This window comes from Zingiber officinale, chromosome 9A (assembly GCF_018446385.1).
Source record: "Zingiber officinale cultivar Zhangliang chromosome 9A, Zo_v1.1, whole genome shotgun sequence".
NCBI lineage: Eukaryota > Viridiplantae > Streptophyta > Magnoliopsida > Zingiberales > Zingiberaceae > Zingiber > Zingiber officinale.
Window position 1 is genome coordinate 111,786,311 of NC_056002.1, and position 15,700 is coordinate 111,802,010.

General features: G+C 35.5%; 1 protein-coding gene and 1 long non-coding RNA gene across 7 annotated transcripts; both read left to right on the forward strand.

Moving 5' to 3' along the window:
- Positions 1-5,561: 5,561 nt before the first annotated feature.
- On the forward strand, positions 5,562-6,866 carry LOC122021644. Its single transcript, XR_006122595.1, has 4 exons — positions 5,562-5,842; positions 6,327-6,535; positions 6,641-6,707; positions 6,813-6,866. It is a non-coding gene; the product is annotated as an uncharacterized LOC122021644 (long non-coding RNA).
- Positions 6,867-6,928: 62 nt separating this feature from the next.
- LOC122021643 lies at positions 6,929-9,114 on the forward strand. 6 transcript variants are annotated; one of them, XM_042579785.1, is made up of 7 exons: positions 6,929-6,993; positions 7,073-7,256; positions 7,328-7,573; positions 7,668-7,749; positions 7,887-8,231; positions 8,369-8,476; positions 8,586-9,114. In XM_042579785.1, the coding sequence occupies exons 5-7, from the start codon at positions 7,923-7,925 to the stop codon at positions 8,952-8,954; spliced, it is 786 nt and encodes a 261-aa protein (XP_042435719.1). In that variant the 5' UTR covers positions 6,929-6,993; positions 7,073-7,256; positions 7,328-7,573; positions 7,668-7,749; positions 7,887-7,922; the 3' UTR covers positions 8,955-9,114. The 6 variants fall into 6 exon arrangements, with proteins under 6 accessions (XP_042435719.1, XP_042435724.1, XP_042435723.1 ...); XM_042579784.1 differs by lacking the exon at positions 6,929-6,993 and having other exon boundaries at positions 7,023-7,256; XM_042579786.1 differs by lacking the exon at positions 6,929-6,993 and having other exon boundaries at positions 7,023-7,256; positions 7,400-7,573.
- Positions 9,115-15,700: the final 6,586 nt, after the last annotated feature.

The following is a 15,700-nucleotide window of genomic DNA, read 5'->3' on the forward strand; positions in this document are numbered from 1 at the left end:
AGGAACTTCAAATGTAGGAATTTGGTATCCAAGAATAACAATTTTGAACTTATTGGTTATTCTGACTCAGACTATGATGACTGTAAACTAGACCGTAAAAGTACAAGTGGTGAGTGTCAGTTATTGGTTCATCACTTCTCTGCTGGTTTAGTAGAAAGTAACATTACCTTATCTACTACTTAGGCAGAATATATATCAATAGGAGAATACATTACACAATTGTTATGGATGATGCACACTCTAAAATATTTTAATTTAAACTTTACAAAAGCAAATGTACTAATTGGCAATGTTAGCTCAATTAATTTAACAAAAAATCATGTGCATCATTTAAGAACCAAACACATTAAAATTAAACATCACTTTATCAGGGATCATATAACTAAATATGACATTGAACTCAATTACATTGAGTGCAAGTCAAACTTAACTGACATATTCACCAAACCCCTCCCCGAAAGTGAATTTAGCAACTTACGACGTCAGTTAGGAATGTGTTAATAGACTAGGATCAAAATTTTCAATATTATTTTTAACATTTTCAAATTCTAGGGAAAAATTCTTTATTTTTCTCAAAATTTCCTTATTTTTAGACTTTTCAAAATCAGTTTTAACCTTAGTCTAGATCAAACCCATAGAAAACATGTTCCTATATATCTAGGACTTGAGCATCTCACCAACACATTAGGGTTATCTTGTTTGTAATTGCCAAACTTAGAAAGGAGTGAAATGCATAGGCAAAATGTCTGGACTTGAGATGCTTATATCAATGTATCAAAATAAGTCTGAAGGTTAAATACCAAGCTTATATTAATCAGGTTAAGTAATTTAGGTTAGTTAAACACTAACTGGATAAAATAACTTAACCTGACTAACCAAGTAAACATTGTTATCTTCTGATAGCCAGTTGGTAACTAACGGTTAGACAGTTAAGGATAATTTATAGTTGATTCAATTATTTTAAAAAATAAATATCAGATTCAGGGGGAGGATTAATAAGTCAATAAATTCTAAAAATATTTCTTTTATTCAAAAATTCATTTTTAAATGTCTTGAAAAATTATTTTGAAAACTGTTTCAATTTTGTTAAACTACTTTAAAATAATTTCAAATATTACAGCACTTAGTATTTTGATTTTTGTTTTGGCAAACCTTAACTTTAAGCTTTTAAAGTTTCTTTTGGAGAACTTAGCATTTTCAAAATTCTTTTTGAAAACTTTAAACTTTCTAAAGTTAATAAATTTTAAAAGTATTTTCAACTTTATTACTATTGTGAAAATACTAACATACGGTGTTTTAAAATTTGTTTTGAAAAATATCTTTAAAATATTTTTAAAATCTGCTTTACAAAACACTTTGAAAATAGTTTTGAATAGGTTCTTTTCAAAACTTATTTTAACTTTGAAAATTTTAAGTTGTTTTCTTTATCATTTAAAAGACTAAATGGCTTCAAAACTATCTTTAAACATATTTCATAGTTATATATTTTTTCTTCTTTCTCCCTCAAAGTAATCCTGAGAATTATTGTAAAAAATATTTTCTTACTTTTCCTAGTAATTTTTTGATGAATGCCAAAGGGGGAGGGTTAAAGGGTTAAGCTGAAACAAATCGAAATCCGAATAACTTAAACCAAATCATATGTCTATTCATACTTGCATTTTTTTCCTAACTTAACCCAAGTTGTCATCACATCAAAAAGGGAGAGATTGTTGGTGTGGTTCGCACTAACGGTTTAACCTGGATTTTGATAAATGACAAGTAAGTTAAGTTAGATTCTGTCATGATCTAACCACTTGATTGAATGTGCAAGAAATTTAGCTAGGTAGACGGGCCGATCGGATACTTGGTATGAAATCCAGTTAGGTCGATGAGCCGACCAGATAGTTGGTACGAATTCCAACTAAGTCAACAGGCCGACCGAATAGCTGGCACGAAGTCGAGACAGGTCGACGGGTTGACCGGATTTCTAGCAAACTGGTAAGTTAAGGTAAGTCACTAGAGGAGAGTGACCAAATGAGGGTGCATCCCAGTTGGATAGACAGTAGGCATCAGTCCAATTTAGGTCCATTTGGGATCCCTAAGCTAAGACCTTGACTAGTTCCTTGTCTTGGGAGGATAGGAGCTAATTACTATTCTGCATTATTATTAAATTGTCCTAATACTTGTTTTGCAGGGTATTTATGGACTAACATTATTTTACAGGGAAGAAAATTACCTTTGGATGAACAGTATCCGAAGGCGCCTTCAAGCAGTGAAGGCGCCTTCGTACTGTTCATAGAAGGCGCCTTTCATGGCTATGGAAGGCGCGTTCCACAGGATAAAATTTTAGCGTCGCAGCGGATAAGTGCCGAGCTATTCGAGATCAAACTTACCTCATTAGAGGCGCCTTCCATGGCTAGGGAAGGCGCCTTCCACAGCTTATATAAGATAGGCTCGACCAAGCAACCAACAACAACTACCATATATACGAGCCACTACGCGTTCTTTTGAGGTTCCGACTGCTTCGAGCTCCTGCTACTAATTTGCTGTGAATCTGCTGCGCTCGACAACTGCTCCGAGGAGTTCCAATCGCGGTCGGTAGACCAACATCGACACGAGCACTTCAACATCAATCCCTAAGTGTCGATAACATTTATTTTTGTGTATTTAATTACTGCAAAAGGAAAAGTGCATGGTGTTACACTTGTTTTAAATTTCTTTCTATTCGATTCCCTCTTTCGGAGGTACTGGAAAAGGTTTTAATGAATTACCCGTCGATAGGTCCATAAGACCTAGATCTTGGAGTAGGAGTCGCCGAAGACTCCGAACCAAGTAAAACGGCCCGTGCTTTCTTGTACTATTTTCTTTTTAATTTCCGCTGCGCATACTCGTGATTTCAAAACTACAAAAAGAGAATTTTTGAAAATCACATAATTCACCTCCTTTCTCACATGCGTAATCAATCCAACAGAATGTTCCTTTGCAACTCGCAATATTCCATTCTCAAACACCTCCTTCCAACATTTGCACTAGTTTTTAGGTGTTTAGGCTCAATTGAAAGAGTTTTTAGTTGTTGAAAAGGTTGTAAATCTAAGCCATGAATCAGGACGATGCCCAGTACCATGTCTTATCCATGCGTTAGCAAAGAAATCATTTAATTCCATAATTATTGCATCTTTCGGGCATTCGAGTAACCTGGCTAATTTTGTGGCTCCGAATGCAAAAGCATTACGTATTCTAGTGAAATTTCCTGACAAAAATGTCAAATTAATTATTTTCAGAGAATGCAGAACGCCATGCTTCATACATGCAAGAGATGGACAGATGAAAATGGGCTAATTGAATTTACAAATTTCTAGAGTAAAAATTAACCTCAATGTATTTGCACAATTTAATCAACTAATAAAAGGTCAAATTCATGCATTAGACTATGCATCATCTTTACTTTCTTTTATCGTTGATTTAACATGTGTGAGAAGGTGAGGCCAAAAACAAATGAAATCAGAATTCACATCTAAATGCAAAAACCTGGTGGCAGCATAAAAAGTTCTGCTGCAAAGGCAGCAATATGTAAAACCAACAAGAAGTACCATAATAGCTCCCTTATAGCATAAAATTAAACAAGAAGTTCAGATTGACACAATATGGACAACTTCCAGTTATACCGATCTAGTTGGCATTTATGGTTAAAAAGACAAAGCCATGTATACCATCTGATTCCAGACTGTCCACCTTCAATTGCACAATATCACTCACACAAATACTTATCTATGAGATAGGTACAAATCATGATTTAAACTACTTGTTCCTTGCCGGAGTAGTTTCCGTGTCCAACTAGAACAATACACTTTGATGTGTTGAGATTCAAGTCAAATGATTGTTAATTTATAATCCCACTTCATTTAGCTCCTCCATTTAGTTTGTTTACTACCAAATATATGTTTATAGCAATTGTAAAAATTGAACTAAAATTTTAGAGCAAGGAATTCATCTCGATTAATGTCTAGTTGATTATACTTATACCAAAATTAGTGTGGTACATCTAATAAGATTGTAGATTCTACTAAGGTTAATCTCATATTTTTCTAAGACATACTAAACAATGCTACTAAGACATTTAATATTGAAATTGATTTCTCTACGTCCATAAATATATCTTAGTTTACCATTGCAATTTCAACTTGGGCTAACATAATAACTAAAACTAATATGGATATAGGATATGAATATATCAAAGTTAACCACGTAACACCTAAATGCATCTACCCACATTGAGTGGCAAAGACCAGGACTTAAACTTCTGCTCTCAAAATTATGTTACATAACATGAAAATAATAGGTGATAAATCTTGAATATAATGTGGTTGATTGTTAATACATGCAAGCTATGTTGATTGTTACTTAAAATGGAACAAAATGATATCATTAGCAAAGGTAAGCTAAGAAATCGAGTTGCTGCTACCTTTGCTCACACTATGTGCAAGATTGTTACGTTGTTCGTCCTTAAAGGATCAATAACATTAAAATGCTTTGAAACAAAAGGTTGGCTGTGATTTTCTTGTACAATCCTTAACCAAAAATCACATTCTCACTTAAACTAATATAAAAACAGCATCCTTTTCGAAGATAATGAGTCCTGTGAGCTGAGTAATATTAACATTGTTTGGTTTCTCTTCACAGCTTTTTGTATTTTCCAGATGCTAATTACTATATTCTAGAACTCAACCAATTATGAGTTAGTTATTACTTTGGATTAAAATCATTAATGTGATCTGTTTCTAACTAAGCTTTCATCACAGATTGATAGGGTGAATGTAGAAATCCAGCAGGCAGAGCGTGAATATGATCTTAACGGAGCAGCTGAATTAAAATATGGAAGCCTTAATTCCCTACAGCATCAACTTCAAGGTGCGGAAAAGGACCTAATTGAGTATCAAAGTTCCGGAAAATCAATGCTTAGAGAAGAGGTAACTGGAAATGACATTGCAGAAATAGTCAGCAAATGGACAGGTATTCCTGTATCTAAGCTGCAACAATCTGAGAGAGAAAAGCTACTGTATCTGGAAGAAGAACTTCACAAGCGAGTTGTTGGTCAAGACCCAGCCGTGAAAGCTGTCTCTGAGGCTATCCATCGGTCTAGAGCCGGTCTCTCAGATCCCAACCGGCCAATTGTTAGTTTCATGTTCATGAGACCCACTCATTACAAGAAAATAGGACATCAGAAACAGAATTTTAAAACGGAACAAAAATTTGTTTTAAATTTTAATAAATTATAAACAGATTTACTACGGAAATATTATTTCGTTTAACTTAAAAAAAAAATAATATAGAAAAAAAATTTAAAATGGATTTTAAAATAAATTAGAAACAAAATTTATAAATTAATTTTTATAAATAAAAATAAATACGAATTAGCAACAAAATTTGATACGAAACTAATTTTTGTTTGTAAATATGTTTAAAGTTGTTTTAAACAGAAAATAAATCGGTTTATAAAGTATATAATATGAGAAATAAATTATTAAATAATTATAAATATATTTTATTTTAAATAATAAAAAAGCCTAAACCTATTTGAGCGTTTCTCTCCCAAATCTCGCACTCACGTTTTCTACTTCGTCGGCGCACACGAACGATTTCTTCTCCGGCTGCACACACACGATTTCTCCTCCGGCTTGCACGTGATCTTCTTCTCCGGTCCCAAATCAAGCACGGCTTTAAGACAGGCATGGCTCTGACTTAAGGGGCAAGCGATCTTCTTCTCTGTCTCCAAATCACGCACGCACAACCCTCCGGCTTAAGGCGCACACGATCTTCTTCTCCGGCGTTCTTTCTACGATCCACTGAACAAGCTTAAGCTCAGGTATCTCATTTGCTTCTTTTCCAGCCTTCTTCTCTGTTCTAGAACGCGCAACACCAGTTGTCTCCTACTCATGCGATCGAGGTCATTCGTGTGACCTAATCGCGCGGTGGCTGTTGCACACGAAGCTAGTCGCTTGCACGACCTAATTGGTTGCTACCTTGGCACTACCGCAGCCACCACATTGGTTGCCTTGGTCGTCTTGGCTGCTGTCTTTCCCCTGCCGTGGCCTTGGTCATGTTTTTTTTATTTATTGTTTTATTAATAAAATTGTTTTTTCAACAAGATATTATTATAACAATGTTTTAATATTGTTGTTTTCTTGCTGTGCATACAAGTTGTCATCCAATTGAAGCAGTAACAAAACTTGATTTTTTATGTTCTTGTTTCTTATATAATCTAATTCTAGATTGAGATTGTCATAGTTGTAATTATTGTATGTTAACTATATAATCTCAAGTAAACTTATCATGATGAGATGGATCAGGTACTATAAAGTATAAACCATCATACCAAGAGTTATTCATGCAAACTGATACAAGCAATGGTCATGATTCAACAATTTCTGCTTGTGAAAAGGGTTATATTTCTGACTACCATCGATTTGGATGGCTATGATTTTTAGCTCTCTGCATACATGCACTTGGACGCTTCAAGGATCTTGTGGCATGTACTAATGGACTAGTTTCTATACTGGTTAGTCTGTGGAACATATATTTCAAACTTCTATGCCAGTGTATTTTATTGTAGAAACATTTTCTTCACTTCCAAAGCTCCTTATTACTGTTTTTTCCCATGTAGGCTATACTTATTCTCCATTAGCCCAAGCATATCAGGAAATTTAGTATTCAAGACTCACCAATCTTTGGTAATTACATCCTGTACCTTTTTTTTTGTTTCCAATATTGTGAGTCAATTATTTGTATACTGTCTCATCTTAGTTGTGATTGCTAATATGACATTCCATTTTTAGCTAAACGGTCAGATAAGGGAGTCAACCTTTTAGCTTCTCTATGCTAGAAAATATGATGCCTCAGAGGGCAAACTGCGAGGAGTAATGGAAATGACAAATAACTTGATAGTGAGCATATTGAAAAAAAAACCACAAGAAGCTTCAAATGCAAGGAATGAATGTCTAGCTTATATCGACACAGGTCTTAAGCCATCGTTACTGCTCTTTTACTTCATACACTTTCTAATATTTGTGTCATAATAGTTATTTCTATGTTATAGATGGCTTGACTTATTTTGATAACCTCTTGGAGGAAAAGTCATTAAAGTCAAGTATATTTATCTTAGAGAAAGATTATGAAGATGCAATCCTTAGCTAGATGAGCGAATGTTTGTTAATGACAGTGAAAGTATAGTTGGTAGTGGAAGCTTATCTGGAGGCGCTATTAACATGTGTGAAACAAAGGTATGGTTATGCAGCAATATGCTTCTAATTTATCGCAATCTGTCTGATTGTTTGATGTTATTCAATCGTAGAGAAAGTATGAGTTAATTGCTTCACCAACAAAGTCTATCACAAGTCCATTGTCTCCACTCATGTTCTCCTAGTTCTCCTTGGTCATAGGATGAGGTGGGAAGACAAATTTCAGATGATAACGTGATTAATGATGCAAGATGCGAAGAAGATAGTTCATCAGTAGTTCGACGAAGAGGACCTAATCACGGGTCTCAAATTCCAACCAATATTGATGAACGGACTCAAATAAATGTGGTTATGAATAAGTAAGTCATATGACCTTTTAAATTTATTAAGTTTTGATACTTTTGTATTAAATTAATTTTGTTGTTATAATATTCTTAATTTTGTTATCTTTAGATTTGTCGAAAACGAGGTTCCTCGTGAAATTACAAATGATATAAAAGGAGTGATTAAAGGAGTATGGCCAACGTGGAAAAAGGTGCGTAATGATATTAAAGATTTACTTTGGAAAAATTTTAAGATAAGTAATACATTTTTTAATTAGAGCAGCCATTGATTATTTATTCACATATGATATTATATATAATCATTGATTATTTATTTGTTTTGATGCAGTTGAGATATAATTAAGATAATTTTACCGACAGAGAAATGAAAAAGGTATGGAATGAAAATTCAAGTGAGAGATACAGGGCATCCATTCATTTGGCTAAGAAAGTAGCATTATCATCTGCACAAGAAGATTTAGGAAGGAAACCAGACATATTAGATATGATAGGTAGAGGACCTGATTGGATGGAAGCTAATATATGGAATGACTTGGTTAAAATTCATTGGAATAAAGAAGATCACAAGATTAAATGTGAAATTGCATGGAAGAATAAAATGACAACGAAGGATGAGTCTACTACCAAGCATACTGGGGATTCAATTTCTTTTGGATCACACCGTGAGAGAATGGTAACTCTCCTTTTCTAACATGTTTATTCCATTAATTTACACATTCGATAAATTTATTATATATTTGACATTTAGATATAAATTTAATGTATCTCATTTGTTTATTTTATATTGACATGTATTATATATGATTGTAGAAAAAAGATTTGGGACGAAATGTGGATGAATTTGAGGTTTTTGAACGAATGCATAAAAGAAAGCAAGGTATTGGAGAGTTTGTGGATAACAAATCAGCTCGAGTTAGTGTAAGTCAATATAATTAATTATTCATTAATTTTCTATTAGCTTATATTAATTCTTACTTGTTGGTTTTTATATTTGTTAAACTAATATAAGCTCTTGTAATATGGACAGGAACAATATAAAGAGAGACAAAATGTTGATGATCAGTCTACTCGACATTCATTCAATCTCAAATCATGGTGTGATGTGGTGGGCGACCCATGTAAGGGGAGGGTGTACGGATTTGGACGCAATCAACATTTTAGAAGATCATACAATGGAAATTCCAATGAAATGTGCTCTCATGAAAAGAACAAGGAATTATCTCAAGAAATTGAAGACATGCGTGCTATTAGCAAGAGGATGGAGGAAGAAATTACTGAAAGCAAAAATAAATTGAAACTCGTTATCAAAGAAAATAGACAGAGGGAAGAACAACTTATCGAGGAAGGTAGGCAAAGAGAAGAAAATCTAAAAAAGATGGTTCGTAAAATGATTTAAGAGGCAGGATATACAAATCATTTATATCCAGGAGGATCTGGTCCCCGTGAGCGCCGTGATAAGCGAAATAAAGATTAAATATTGATGTTATCTTTGATTAATGGTTAAATGTATTTAGATGATGTGAATATTTACTTATTTCAATATTAATTTTATGATACTTTTGCATTAGAAATTAATTGTTTTAAAAATTTTAAATTTATTTGAAATGTGTGCATGTTAAAAGTATCATGTAGATGATAAATATAAATAATAATATAAATTTAATGATAAATTTAAAAATGAAGCTATATATAGATTTATAAATAAAATTATAAACGGATTTATAAACAGATTAAAATTATATTTAATATGTTATTTGAGACAAATTAATAATGAGTTTAAAATAAAATTTGAGACAGAATTTATAAACCGAATTATAAATGAATTTATAAACAAATTAAAATTATATTTTTTAGGTAATTTGAGACAGACTAATGACAGATTTAAAACAAAATTAGAAACAGAATTTATATTTTCAATTAATTTCATTTGGTCAAATAAAAACAGATTCACAAACAAATTTTTAATTTGTTTATGAAATTTGAGACGGAATATTTCCGTATCAAATTTAGCCACGGGGGTTTCACTAACGGATATTGGAAACGGAATATTTCGTCTCAAATATTCTTTAGAGACGGAAAAATGACTATCAGAGACGAAATTTTTCGTCTCTGAAGCCTTGTTTTCTTGTAGTGACTGGAGTCGGTAAGACAATTGGCAAAAGCACGCACTTCTTATATGTTTAGTACAGAGGAAGCTTTAGTGAGAATAGACTTGAGTGAGTACATGGAGAAGCACATAGTTTCAATTAGATTGATTAGCCTCCACCAGGCTACGTTGGATACGAAGAGGGCCGGACAGTGAGTTTCACAAACTGAGTTATTCACAAAGGACTCAGTAGACTTTATCCAAAAGGTTCATACTATTGGTGATAGTTTTTTATATTATAAATTTATGATGTTCTCTATGAATTTTTAATATAAGATTTTAATTGTAATCTTAATAATCCTTCATTTAAACTAAGGACCACCATCACCACTTGCTAATCAATGGAATTTATATATTTATATAATATAATATTATTTACTTTGGATTTAAACTATCATGAATTTTTTTTGAAAAAATTTTATCCAAATGTATCATATCAATAGAGAAATTTTCCCCATATATTTTGTTGGAAGCGGTATCTCCCGGAGTGCGTAAACTGATGATACTGATCGTCGAGGTTAGTGTTCAACACTATCTCCGTAAACGATATTGCTCCGCTACGGTGCTAACGGATAGCAGCAATTCGTTCCCAAGATACAACGACGAACGTCTCGGAATCATAGCACTCTAAATTCCGAGACCAGCGAACATTCTCGTAGGTTTTTTGGACTCTTAAATGCACAAGATGAGATGAATGCTCAAGAGAGAGTAGAATAGATGAATTTGACGATTCGATTGATCTTTCCAGCATCTAGAGGGTTCTATTTATACCAAATGAAGAGGTTGAATGCCTTTTTGGGTGAGAGGATGTGTTCTTTGGGCTGGATCGATCTGGATCATCCATTCTGAAGAGTTATAACCCTTCACATATCTCACTTTAATCTCATCCATCAGATCTGAAGAGTTGTGACCCTCAGATCTCGCCTATTGTCATCAGCCATCGGATCTGGATCTACTGATCCATTCGATCTGACGCTTCAGATCAAGTCTCATCCCAAGCGGTCAGATCGTGACTCTTCGTGATCCAACGCTCTAGATCGCATCACAAGCGATCCATCACACCTCTTTGATCAACGGTTGTCATCCGTTTGCCAGTCATCTCTTCTTGCACACATGGATGCCACATAGGCATTGTCATGTCAGATACGAGCCTGATACGTCACCCGAGTGCCACGTAGGTACTGCAATGTCCTCTGGAGCATAAATTTAAGCTCCTCAATGCTCCTCGCGACGATGCGCACGTGGCGGGCTCACAGGTGCGAGCACCTGCTCGCCCCTGAGAAGAGAGCACCTGGTCTTTTTTCTGAGTTAACTTCATTAACACAACATCATTAATAAGCAAAAAAATGTACATCGAAAATTTCCGATGTTGGACTATTCTCCCATGCATTTCCTTATATATATCATTAATGAATAATTAATGTTTATTTGCGCCGACTTTAAACAATTAATTTCTCATTCACCTTTAATCGATTTTGAGCAAATTAATAGTCTAAATTTATCTACGCGAAACGTAAATTTCAATTTTGAAGTCAATTACGACTTTTATCTATTGATGGCATTCCGATTTTTCCACAAAACCGTATTGGTCCATTAAGGCCCCAATATCCAACAATCCCCCCACATGAATGGAAATTAATGCAATACGTGTATACATGCTGACACTTTACAAGAGTCTAATCGATAAGTCACTGCATTGAGAGAAGTAACTTGTGGCTTTGAACCTTCCATAGTGGAATGTTATCATTATACTAGGCTGCGCAGTGAACGTGATGTCTTAAACTGCTCAGCTGTTGGTGTATACTAAGACAATAATACCCATACAGAGACCTATCTCACCTACTTTAGGTTCTCATGGTTGGTTCCGTTTCGGCCATGGACACCATCTTGGATTCATGAGTGTTTCATTGAAGCGGTCTGTCTTCACACTCATATAGGTGACACTTCTATCAGGAATATCTTACCATACTCCACCTTATAAGGTATAGAAGTCACTAAAAGCATAAGTTTAACCTCACTATATGAGGTAGGACAACACAAATTCATCCTAGGATTGGAATAGAGATAAAATATCTCATGTGCTGTAACACAACTTCTGTAACTTCGTTGTCCCATTGAACCAAGATCTTGGGATCTCTAGTCAACAATGTTGGGTTACCGCTACAGTCGCTTTTTAGTTGTAGATTTTTAATCCCAGTCCTCTTGACGAGCAGTATACTTGATCTCGACTCAACCCTTTCGTAAGAGAATCTGCCAAATTATCTTTGAACTTAACATAGTCGATTACAATCACTCCATTCGAGATCAACTGCCTAATGGTATTATGTCTACGATGTATATGTCGTGACTTCCCATTGTACATATTACTCTATGCCCTTCCAATTGCTGATTGACTATCACAGTGGATCAGTATGGCAGACACATGTTTCGTCCAGCTCGGAATATCTTCCAAGAAATTTCGCAGTCATTCAGCTTCCTCAGCTGCTTTGTCTAGTGCTATAAACTCGGATTCCATAGTTGACCGAGCAATGCATGTCTTCTTAGTGGATTCCCAAGATACTACTCCTCCACCGATCGTGAAAACATATCCACTAGTGGATTTGGAGTCTTTTGTATCTGATATCCAATTAGCATCACAATATCCCTCCAGCATAGCGGGATATTTTCCATAATGGAATCCATAGTTCATAGTATATTTCAAATATCTAAGAACTCGCATCAATACTTTCTAATGGGTGCCGTTTGGATTACTCGTAAAACGACTCAGCTTGTTGACCGCACAGGCAATATCCAGACGTGTGCAGTTTGTGAGATACATCAAACTGTCTATTATCCGAGAATATTCCAACTGCGATAAGGTCTTACCATGGTTTTTTACTAAGTGTCGACTTAAATCCATAGGTGTTTTTACTGTAGAGAGATCGTACGCATTGAATCTTTTCAATACTGACTCTATATAATGGAATTGTGTCAGAACTATCTCTTCTGATGTTCTGAGAATTTTAATTCCCAATATAACATCTGCTTGACCCATATCTTTCATATCAAAATTTTTGGTCAACATTTTCTTTGTAGTCATGATTATATCATGATTACTGCTCATTATTAACATGTCGTCTACGTATAGGCAGACGATTACATAACCTTTAGGTGTGTCTTTGACATAAATGCATTTGTCACATTCATTTATTCTGAATTTGTTTGACAACATTACTTTGTCAAATTTTTCGTGCCATTGTTTAGGCGCTTGCTTAAGTCCGTATAATGACTTAACAAGTCGACACACCTTTTTCTCATTTCCTGGAGCCACGAACCCCTCGGGTTGCTCCATATAAATTTCTTCTTCCAACTCACCATTTAAGAACGCAGTCTTAACATCCATTTGATGTATTTCAAGGTCATACAGTGCTGCAATGGCTATTAGCACTCGTATGGACATAATCCTTGTCACCGGTGAGTAGGTATCGAAGTAATCAAGGCCTTCCTCTTGCTTGTACCCCTTGGCTACAAGTCTGACCTTATACTTGTCAATTGATCCATCAGCTTTATACTTGCGTTTTAGTATCCACTTACAACCTAATGGTTTATTACCAGAAGGAAGGTCTACTAATTCCCAAGTATGATTATTCATGATGGATTCGATTTCACTGTTGACAGCTTCTTTCCACATTGGAGCATCAGAACTAGAGAGAGCTTCACTTAATGTTCTTGAGTCCATTTCCGACATGAAAATCATGAAATCTGGCCCGAACGATTTCTCAGCTCTAGCCCGTTTGCTACGACGTGGCCCTTAGCTTTGATCGTCAATAGTCCTTTTATAACAGCTAAGTTCGGTAACGTCATTTTCATTTGAACTTCCGTTGTTATCATTTTCAACGTTTTCCTTCTTATTTGGGAATTCATTTTCAAAGAATATCGCATTCCGAGATTCTAAGGTTGTTCCCACATGAATATCAGGAATGTCTGATTTGTGAACTAGGAAACGATATGCACTACTATTATGGGCATATCCGACAAATACCGCATTGAACGTTTTAGGTCCGATCTTTACTTGCTTTGGTTTAGGTACTTCGACCTTTGCCAAGCACCCCCACACTTTCAGGTATTTGTACGATGGCTTGCGGCATTTCCATAGTTCGTATGGAGTTTTATCACTTTTCTTATAAGAGATTTTGTTGAGAATGTGATTTGCCGATAATATTGCTTCCCCCCACAAGTTTTGAGGTAAGTCTGAATTTATCAACAAGGCATTCATCATCTCTTTTAGTGTTCGATTTTTACGTTCAGCAACACCATTCGATTGAGGTGAGTAAGGCGCCGTTGTTTGATGGATAATGCCAGAATCTGAACAAAATTTATCAAACGGTGCACCATATTCTCCACCTCTATCTCTACGAATTATTTTAATTCGTTTGTCAAGTTGATTTTCAACTTCTGTTTTATAGGTTCTGAACGCCTCTAAGGCTTCGTCTTTACTTCTTAAAAGAAAGACATAACAAAACCTCGTGCAGCCATCGATAAAAGTAATGAAATACTTTTTACCTCCTCTAGTTTGCACAAATTTCAAGTCACATAGATCACTATGTATTAACTCTAGAGGAGTCGTTGACCTTTCCACCGAATGAAAAGGTAGTTTCGTCATTTTAGCTTTCACACACACTTCACATTTATGTGTTTCGTCAACATTGACATTCGGTAATATATTTAGTTTGACGAAACGTTTCAGAGTATTATTATGCACATGTCTGAGTCGATCATGCCACAAATTGAAACACTCAACCACATAGCTGGAAGCAATTATTTTATTACCATCAAATTTTCGGAGTACAGTCTTTACAACTATTTTGAATAGACTTTGTTCTAAGTACCCCTTTCCTACGAAGACACCATTCTTCGTAAGGACAAAGTTGTTGGACTGGAATACTAGTCTAAACCCGGCCTTAACAAGTGCCGATCCAGAAACTAGGTTCTTTCTGATATCGGGAACATGGAGCACATCAATCAGAGTTAACTCCTTTCCAGACGTCATCTTCAGAACAACTTTTTTGAGTCTGACGATCGGAGAGGTCGTGGAATTGCCCATATAGAGCTTCCTTCAATTTATCGCAGTATACTTGGAGAACATCGCCTTATCTGAACAAATATGACGAGTTACTCCAGTATCGATCCACCACTGCTTCGGGTTATCCTCCACTGTATTGGATTCAAACACGACTGCAGTGAGATCCAAGTCCTCAAGAGAGGTTGCGACGTGGTTTGCAGCATCTTTTGGTCCCTTGGTTGGCTTCTTCGGGTGTCTGCAGTCCTTTGACATGTGTCCTGACTTTCCACAGTTGTAGCAAGAGCCCTTGAACTTCTTTGCTTGAGCCTTCTTCTTGAAATGCTTCGGCTTTTTGGCATTTGGCTCGACCAGGTTGGACATTTCGTCAATAGTCCGCTTGGTTCCTCTAGAGTCGGATAATTTTCAATTATCCTCCTCTATTCGTAGCCTCAGGATCAGGTCTTTCAGTCTCATCTCCTTTTGCTTGTGCTTGAGGTAATTCTTGAAGTCCTTCCATGACGGAGGGAGCTTCTCAATTACCGCAGCTACTGCAAATGACTCGTTCAGTTTCATGCCTTCGGCGTCCAGATCATGCAGTATTAATTGCATATCTTGGATTTGAGCTGAGACGCTCTTAGAGTCCACCATCTTGAAATCCAGAAACCGATCGACGATGAATTTCTTTAATCCGGCATTTTCGGTCCTGTATTTCTTCTCAAGTGATTCCCACAAAGATTTCGCCATCTCCAATGAACAATACACGTTATACATCGTGTTGTCCAAGGCGTTGAGAATATAGTTGCGGCACAGAAAATCTCCGTGTGACCATGCATCGCAAGCAGCCTTACTACCTTCCGTAGCGGCTGGCGGGTCTTCCTGCAAAAACCGTACAAGGTTTAGCGTCGTTAGATAAAACATCATTTTCTGCTGCCATCTTTTGAAGTCGGCTCCACTG

Bases quoted from the DNA above. Each gene is read 5' to 3' on its own strand.
- LOC122021643 (XM_042579785.1), top strand. From the start codon at position 7,923: ATGAAAAAGGTATGGAATGAAAATTCAAGTGAGAGATACAGGGCATCC. The intron at 8,232-8,368 runs GTAACTCTCCTT...ATATGATTGTAG, and splicing joins GATCACACCGTGAGAGAATG to AAAAAAGATTTGGGACGAAA. The intron at 8,477-8,585 runs GTAAGTCAATAT...TAATATGGACAG, and splicing joins ACAAATCAGCTCGAGTTAGT to GAACAATATAAAGAGAGACA.